Below are 9,515 nucleotides of genomic sequence, written 5' to 3'. Positions count from 1 at the left end.
AAGTCCATTCTTTGGCTGGGCCACTCAAGGACATTCAGAGACTTGTCCCAAAGCCAGGCCTGCGTTGTCTTTGCTGTGTGCTTACGGTCGTCGTCGTCCTGTGGACGGTGAACCTTCACCCCAGTCGGAGGTCCTGAGCACGCTAGAGCAGGTTTTCATCAAGGATCTGTCTACTTTGCTCCATTCATCTTTGCCTAGATCCTGACTAGTCTCCCAGTCCCTGCCACTGAATACCATCCCCACAGCATGATCCTGCCAACACCATAGGGATGGTACCAGGTTTCCTCCAGACGTCACGCTTGGCATTCGGGTCAGAGAATTTAATCTTGGTTTCATCAGACCAGAGGATCTTGTTGCTCATGGCAAACTCCAAGCGGGCTGTCCTGTGCCTTTTACTGAGCAGTGGCTTCTGTCTGGCCAGAACTGTCTGGGGCTCATAGAAAGTTGTAGAAACATGGGTATCACCTATTGGAATTCCGGCACTGATAATGCATTCAGTGCAGGATGGTATCAACAGTGGTGTGAAGTAGTACTTTACAATTTTATACAATTTATACTATACTACATTCCTAAGAAAATAATGTACTTTTTACTCCATACATTTTCCCTGACACTCAAAAGTATTTGTTACATTTTGAATGCTTAGCAGGACAGGAAAATGGTCCAATTTACACACTTATCAAGAGAACATCCCTGGTCATCTCTACTCCCTCTGATCTGGCTCACTCACTAAACACATGCTTTATTTGTAAATGGCGTCTGAGTGTTGGAGTGTGCCTCTGGCTATCCATAAATAAAATACAAAAACTATGCATTTGCTTAATATTAGGAATGTAAAGTTAATAAAACGTTTGATAATTAAGTGTAATTGCTAAAATATACATTTACTTTTACATTTACATTTACATTTAAGTCATTTAGCAGACGCTCTTATCCAGAGCGACTTACAAATTGGTGCTTTCACCTTATGACATCCAGTGGAACAGCCACTTTACAATAGTGCATCTAGGTCTTTTAAGGGGGGGGGGTGAGAAGGATTACTTTATCCTATCCTAGGTATTCCTTAAAGAGGTGGGGTTTCAGGTGTCTCCGGAAGGTGGTGATTGACTCCGCTGTCCTGGCGTCGTGAGGGAGTTTGTTCCACCATTGGGGGGCCAGAGCAGCGAACAGTTTTGACTGGGCTGAGCGGGAACTGTACTTCCTCAGTGGTAGGGAGGCGAGCAGGCCAGAGGTGGATGAACGCAGTGCCCTTGTTTGGGTGTAGGGCCTGATCAGAGCCTGGAGGTACTGAGGTGCCGTTCCCCTCACAGCTCCGTAGGCAAGCACCATGGTCTTGTAGCGGATGCGAGCTTCAACTGGAAGCCAGTGGAGAGAGCGGAGGAGCGGGGTGACGTGAGAGAACTTGGGAAGGTTGAACACCAGACGGGCTGTGGCGTTCTGGATGAGTTGTAGGGGTTTAATGGCACAGGCAGGGAGCCCAGCCAACAGCGAGTTGCAGTAATCCAGACGGGAGATGATACTTAAGTATATTTAAAACCAAGTAGTTTTAGACTTTTTTTCTCATGTGGTATTTTACTTGGTTACTTTCACTTGAGTCATTTTCTATTAAGGTTTCTTTACTTTTACTGAAGTATGACAATTGGGCACTTTTTCCACCACTGGGTATCAATGGACATTCTACAGAGGAGATATTATGGCCCAGGCAGATCGATGGCTGTTTGATGCTGCTCATTTTTGGTCACAATCAGAACGATTGCAAACTTTTTCACACTGGGAATATTTTTTACATGACACAGGTCAGCTCTAGCCAAGTCTTACATATAGGCTATGTCACAGCAGCACATTGTCAGATACAGTGGGCAAAAAGTATTTAGTCAGCCACCAATTGTGCAAGTTCTCCCACTTAAAAAGATGAGGGAGGCCTGTAATTGTCATCATAGGTACACTTCAACTATGACAGACAAAATGAGAAAAAAAAATCCAGAAAATCACGTAGGATTTTTAATGAATTTATTTGCAAATTATGGTGGGAAATAAGTATTTAGTTAGTTGAGCTTACTTGAATTCTGATTACTTGTCAAAGGACACACAATGTTACAAATTTTACTGTAAATTCCAGGAAATGTTCTCTCTGTTGCTTGTTTTCACTGTCAATTATTAAAATGAGGTGGGGACCATTCCATTTCTATGGTGGGGAAAGCGACACGGCTGTCTGGTGGTGACGCCTCTTGGTGTCGGTGAAGCAAAGCAAAGGTTAGGGGAAAAAAGGAGAGAGAAAAAAAACTTGTTCCAAAATGGCGACGAAGATCTGCCTGTCCATTGGAAAACAATAGAAATAGCAAAGATAGGCAGTTTGATTGTTGGTTGTCGCAATTACTTTTTTTTGTTTTGCAGTCGACCTAACTGATTCGGGGTCGGGTTGTGTGTGTTCTATATGGACTACTTGTGAGAATTATTTTGAAAGTAGTCTGGGTATCATGCTTTTGTTATAGTTAGCAAGCTATCAAGCTAGCTACATCCGTATCTTGTTGCAGTGTATGCTAGCTATCAAGTCACATTACTGCGATCTACGCCGAGGATCAGCTGTTAGCCAGGGAGAACATAGGCAACATTACTTTAGCTAGCTAGTTGCAACGTAACTACTTTTGTTATTAGCGAGTTAACGTTCTTAGTGTTTTATATGTTGACGGTAATCGGTAACTTGACGTTTTATCCTGCCTAGTTAGCAGAAGTTATATTCTAGATAAATTTAGCTTACTAGTATAAAAGAACTGATCGTCACTTGCTTTAACTAACTTTCACCATGAGACAGGAGTGTTTGTTGTAGACAAAGTTAGCTTTAGCCAGCAAGCTAACCAGCTCCGTGAAGTTGGGTAAGTAACGTTAGTCAGCGAGATTTCAATACATTTATAGTTTACTAATGTAAACTAGTGCAATGTTATGTTTGTTCTCCCGAATATAGTCCCGTTTAGCTAGTTAGAAGCTAACGTACAAGTTAAATGTTTTTCTTACTCGAACTTTGGATATGTTTGACCAGAGGAATGCTCTGGAGACCCATTGATTGAATACTATAGCCTTTTAGTAAGCAACTACCTACTGTAACGTTAGTTAGCTACATCTAACTAGGCACGTTATACGTTCAACTCATATAATACGTATTTTCCATCAAATTAATTGAGCTCGCCTATTTCATATACATTACTTTGTTTAAACTTTTTTTCATTAATGGAAAGGCGTGAATGAGTTTTTTTCGAATTTGGCTAGCTAGCCAATGCTGGGGCCTTTTGCTAGCCAGTTATTGCAATACTTTTTTTTCACGATGCGACAGATAAGGTGCACTATATACTTTGCTAGTTAGCTAGGCCGTTTAGTAATATATCTCAATCCTATTTTACGCCTGTTTTACGTTCTGGCTAGTGAGACTAAATGCCAACATTAGCAAGCCAAAGGTAGACTCTATGGAAGCACTAACGTTAGTTGATTCTCAAAGGTAGTGGGTATAAACGCCCACAACTAAAAAGGAACACATTAAGCATTTTATCCGGACTGTCGAAACCCGAGTCCAGAGTTTAAAAACACTCTTTATTGATGATGGCGGATTTTGTAGTGCCGCGACACAGTGCGGTGATGGAGCGACTCCGCCGTCGAATCGAGCTCTTCAGGAGGCATCACACCAGCTGCGAGAACCGCTACGACAGCACAGCTATGGAGCGGCTGGAGATGGAACGGCAGCAGACCTTTGCACTGCACCAACGGTGCCTGCAAACCAAGGCCAAACGGTCGAGTAAGCACCGCCAGCCACAGCCAAACTCAGACCAGTCGGCGCAGAGAGGGTCAGGGACCGGGGGCAGCAACGCAGACCTAGCGGAGGGTGGAACGCCAGAGCAGAGCAGAAACAGCACTTTGATTGCGGTAAGTGACTATTTCTGTAATAAAGGGGGTGGATGCAAATGCACGACAAAGCTGATAACAGCTCATTGGCAGTCATTGGATTATCTCATTCCTGCAGTATTTTTTGTGTGTGGTGATAGCAAATAAATGTGTCTATAAGGAAAGCGCATTGCAATCGTGTGCTTTGTGCTCTGCACATAGTGCTGTGATTAGCACGGACGAGTTGTAGCCAGTAACGGGCGTGCTGGCTGGTTGCTGTCACCTGATCTCAGTGGGCAAGTTCTTTTTGCATGTCCCGGTGCCCCAGTTGGCTGGATATTTATGTTAAGGACCATTGGAGTGGTCTAAAATGTTGCTCCGCACAGCAGGGGCACAGGGCAATGCAGAATGAACTCGTCCAATGTTGTCATGCTGTGTTTACTAGTCTTTGGCGTGCTCCATCCATTCAGTTAATTCCACAAATGTTTTTATGTGGCCGAACATACATTTCATGCAAGTGGATATGGAAAGAATTTAGGTTTTACAACGAGGCATATATACTGTCTGTTTGCTTTGGGATCAGACACAGTCTAGGAGGTCCTCTACAAGCTGGACTGTTGAATACAATTACATATGAACGTACTCTACATGTTGTCTCTGTGGTTGGTCCTCTTGTGGGTAGGAATTTGAGACAATATATCCACGGCATAGTATAATTAAAGCAACTTCGTCAAAGCGCTGGTAGTGCGTTCTGATTTCTCTCACCTGAGGCATGTGCAAAGACCATGTAAACACGTGCATGAGCTCGTCAAGTATGCATGCATTACTTGCATGTACATCCTCTGCGCATGATTCGGTTGATAAATATCCGAATGCGCTACCAGTGCTTTGACGAAGTTGGTTTAATTATACTTTCCTCTGGATGTGTTGTCTTAAAATCCTACCCACAAAATAACAAACCACACAGACAACCGGTAGAGTAAGTTCAAATGTAATTTTGTTCAATATTCTGTCTTGTAGAATTTCCAGAATCAAACACTGACAATCCCAGATGTAGATTTAGAAATTCAAATTCACTCTGGTCCCCCAGGCAAGCTCTTTCAGTGAAGTTGTGAGGTGTCTTCTAGTATAAGTGGTCCATGTATTGTTGGCACTCATGTTTAATAACATCCATTTTTGTCATGGATAGGGATGTGGCAGTCATGAAATTGCCAGCTGATGATTGTCATGCAGGTAACTGCCTGGTCTCACTAATTGACCTTTTAATGAACATAAACATGTTTAGCATCTCTGGCTAGCCTACAAGACACTGATGTGGACCTTTTTGGAACATCTACAATTTAAAGTCTCAATCCATTTAATATAGCCTACACCATCACAGTAAATCCATTTAGGCAGGTCTGAAGAAACATTATGATATTGGGGTGGCAATGGTAGCCTAGTGGTTAGAGTGTTGGATTTGTAACTGAAAGGTTGCTAGATCAAATCCCCGAGCTGACAAGGTAAAAATCTGTCGTTTTGCCCCTAAACAAGGCAGTTAAACCACTGTTCATAGGCAGTCATTGAAAATAAGAATTTGTTCTTAAATGACTTGCCTAGTTAAATAAAGGTAAATAAATAAATAAAATATGAAGGACATGTAGGAAGACACATTTCAGTTGAATCCTTTCCCTTATCTGGATATGCCATATGGCTATGGTCTACACTAGTTTATTAACATTTAGCAGGCAAGATATACTTATAATTCACGTGACACAATTTCATATTTTATAGTAAGAACAATACAATTTAACATAGCTGAATAAAATAGAAAGTGCGCACATGTGGCTATTCTGTGTTGGGCGGTTAACAAAGAAATGGGTCCTCCTATATAATTAATTTAGTTGTTTATGCAACTTTAGTTGTGATATAAAGTTTACACGGAACCCAAACCGGCTGCGCGTGTGCGCCATTGTGCACAAATGTATCCCCCCCCCACACCAAACGCAATCACGACACGCAGGTTAAAATATCAAAACAAACTCTGAATCAATTATATTAATTTGGGGACAGATCGAAAAGCATTAAACATTTATGGCAATTTAGCTAGCTAGCTTGTACTTGCTAGCTAATTTGTCCTATTTAGCTAGCTTGCTGTTGCTAGCTAATTTGTCATGGGATAAAAACAGTATGTTGTTATTTTACCTGAAATGCACAAGGTCCTCTACTCCGCCAATTAATCCACACAACGGTCAACTGAACCGTTTCTAGTCATCTCTCCTCCTTCCAGGCCTTTTCTTCTCTTGATTTTATATTGTGATTGGCAACTTTGTCTTTGAACCTTGTTCGTCTTTCAGTCACCCATGTGGGTATAACCAATGCGGAGATGGCACCTGGGTACCTGCTTCTATAAACCAATGAGGAGATGGGAGAGGCAGGACTTGCAGCGCAATCTGCGTCACAAATAGAACTGACTTCTATTTTAGCCCTTGGCAAAGCAGATGCTCATTGGCGCGCGCAAGCAGTGTGGGTGCAATAATTGAATAATATAGATTTCTAAATTTATTTTGCGACTGAGTGCTGTAGTCAGCCTGTAACGCTCTGTTTTGATTCCAAATACAGTCTAAGGCTACGAGATGTGACTAAGGATGATTTGAAAAAAGTTGCGTGAAAGTCAATCGCTCTGCTCTGTTTCTTGCGCAGGCTGCACACACTTCAAATCAAATTGTATTGGTCACATACACATGGTAAGCAGATGATAATGCGAGTGTAGCGAATGCTTGTGCTTCTATTTCCAACTAAGTAGTAATATCTAAAGAGTAAACTAACATTCACAACAACTACCGTATACACACAAATGTAAAGGGATGAAAAGAATATGCACATATAAATATATGGATTAGCGATGGCGTGCGGCAAACTGTTTTCACACACGATTGTGCAATATCTGGGCTCATAGCGAATTGTGGACTCTTTTCCCACGGTTCTTTTTTATGCCAGCCAGATGGGCTACTCTGGTTGTAAAGCAAAACAATGTGCTATAATATTAGGAAAGTTTGGAAATAAATATGGAAAGCTGATCGATCCTCTTTTCAATAAAGGCCATCAGCTATTTTCGTATGCAATTGCATATGCGATTGGAAATGTTGTGCGTAGTAACCCCAATTTCATTCCATGCATCAACCAGCTATGAGGACTAGAGGTGGACCGATTATGAATTTTCAACACTGATACCGATTATTTGAGGACAAAAAAGCCGATACCGAGTAATCGTACGATTTAAAAAAAATAATATTTGTTTTAATTATTATTATTATTATTATTATTTTTACGTGTGTGTGTGTATATATACAATTTTTTTGTAATAATGACAAATGCAACAATACTGAATTAATACTTTTATTTTAACTTAATATAATATGGGTGTTAAGGTTATTCCACAGGTTGGTGGTATTTTTTTATTTGGCCGTTGCTGACATCTTTATCACAAATAAGACACCTTGCTTTCCCTGGTGCCAATTCCATGTAATTGTCCCACACTGGTGCTCTGCTTTTCTCTGCCATCTGTAAAACACACACACAGCTCTGAAGTGACAATGATACTGAAGAGTCTGCTTAGGAGACAAATACTCTCAGCTGTTAGAATAAAAATAGAGTTTAAGTTACCTGTGATGAATGTTGAAAACAAAAACTGTACTTTATATATGCAGGAAATCCTATTTTAATAATGGACATGGTAAGACTTGACTACCAAAGTGCGAGTCATAATTCCCATGACACCTTCTAGCAAAATCTGAAAAGCGGTTCCTTAATTCATTTCTTGCATAGGATATTTTTAGATTCACTTAAAATAAGCTTGGTGTTTCGTGTAGGCTTACACCACCTTGCCAATTTTATAACTGTGTAGATATCTAAAGGACAAGGTAACTCTGATCAATATTGGCTAAATATAAGCGAATATTTTTTTTGTAGAGTGGATTTATGAAAATATTTTGACAAACATTACCTTATCCTAGTGAGATTTACATGGGTATCAAAATGCCGAGGTGGTTTAAGCCTGCACGAAACACAGACCTTATTTGAAGTAGATCAAGACATTCTCTATGGAAGACATGAACGGTAAAATAACAAAGGAACCCCTTTCAAGTTCAGCCGCAAGTTATTACAGGAATTATAATGCGTCAACTATTTCTCTCTAAACCATATACCTTTGACTATTACGAGCCTGCTCTTGCCTACCACCCCTTAGTCAGACTGCTCTATCAAATATCAAATCATAGACTTAACTATAATAAACACACAGAAATACGAGCCTTAGGTCAAATCCGTAAACTTTCACCTCAAACATTTATTCCGTTCCGTATTTTATCTAACGGGTGGCATCCATGAGTCTAAATATTCCTGTTACATTGCACAACCTTCAATGTTATGTCATAATTACGTAAAATTCTGGCAAATTAGTTCGCAAAGAGCCAGGCGGCCCAAACTGTTGCATATACCATGACTCTGCGTGCAATGAACGCAAGAGAAGTGACACAATTTCACCTGGTTAATATTGCCTGCTAACCTGGATTTCTTTTAGCTAAATATGCAGGTTTAAAAATATATACTTGTGTATTGATTTTAAGAAAGGCATTGATGTTTATGGTTAAGTACACATTGGAGCAACGACAGTCGTTGATTGTTTTTTTTTAAGATAAGTTGCTAGCTAGCATTAAACTTACCTTGGCTTACTGCATCCGTGTAACAGGCAGGCTCCTCGTGAGGCAGGTGGTTAGAGCGTTGGACTAGGTAACTGTAATATTGCAAGATTGGATCCCGAGCTGACAAGGTAAACATCTGTCGTTCTGCCTTGTTCCTAGGCTCTCATTGAAAATAAGAATGTGTTCTTAACTGACTTGCCTAGTTAAATAAAGATTAAATAAAGGTGTAAAGAAAAAAAAAGATTTCCGATTGTTATGAAAACTTGAAATCGGCCCTAATTAATCGGTCATTCCGATTAATCGGTCGACCTCTAATGAGGACCTGTCTCTCTCTGCGCAATAGGTAATCCTATTCTGCGGTCATGATTCGTGACTGTGGTGTGGCAGTATATACGGTCATCGTAACGACCTTCGTCATGAATTTCTAAATGATCAGAAGGCTGATGGCACAGCCAAATTGGGATACACACTTCTCATGAGACGGTCACATATTAAATGATTCGGTTCCTCTTTCTTGTGACTCGAAAGTAGCACTCAAGTATTCAATGAGTTCTTACACTTCCAGAACATTCGTGTCTTTTTCTATTACACAATTAACAAAAATATGAACTCAACAATTTCCAAGATTTTACTGAGTTACAGTTCAAATAAGAAAGTCAGTCAATTGTAATGAATGAATTAGGCCCTAATCTATGGATTTCATATGACTGGGAATACAAATATGCATCTGTTGGTCACAGATACCTTAATAAAAATGGGTGTGGATCATAAAACCAGTCAGTATCTGTAGTGACCACAATTTGCCTCATTCAGTGTGACAACTCCTTCGATTAGATTTGATCAGGCTGTTGATTGTGGCCTGTGGAATGTTGTCCCAATTCTCTTCAATGGCTGTGCAAAGTTGCTGGATATTGGCGGGAACTGGAACCCGCTGTTGAACACGTCAATCCAGGGCATCCCAAA

General features: G+C 40.6%; 1 protein-coding gene across 4 annotated transcripts in view; it reads left to right on the top strand.

Moving 5' to 3' along the window:
• Nucleotides 1-2,260: 2,260 nt before the first annotated feature.
• maml1 (mastermind-like transcriptional coactivator 1) overlaps nucleotides 2,261-9,515 on the top strand; it is a 29,711-nt gene continuing 22,456 nt past the window's right edge. For 2 of the 4 annotated variants that reach the window (XM_029659966.2, XM_029659965.2), the window contains exon 1: nucleotides 2,261-3,912. In XM_029659966.2, the coding sequence (XP_029515826.2) occupies nucleotides 3,589-3,912 (324 nt within the window). In that variant the 5' untranslated portion in view covers nucleotides 2,261-3,588. The remainder of the gene's footprint in view (nucleotides 3,913-9,515) is intronic. The other 2 variants (XM_029659967.2, XM_029659963.2) reach the window with 2 other exon arrangements.

This window comes from Oncorhynchus nerka, linkage group LG5 (genome assembly GCF_034236695.1).
Source record: "Oncorhynchus nerka isolate Pitt River linkage group LG5, Oner_Uvic_2.0, whole genome shotgun sequence".
Lineage (NCBI taxonomy): Eukaryota > Metazoa > Chordata > Actinopteri > Salmoniformes > Salmonidae > Oncorhynchus > Oncorhynchus nerka.
The sequence above is the reverse complement of the archived record's forward strand: the minus strand, read 5'-3'. Positions and strand labels throughout refer to the sequence as shown.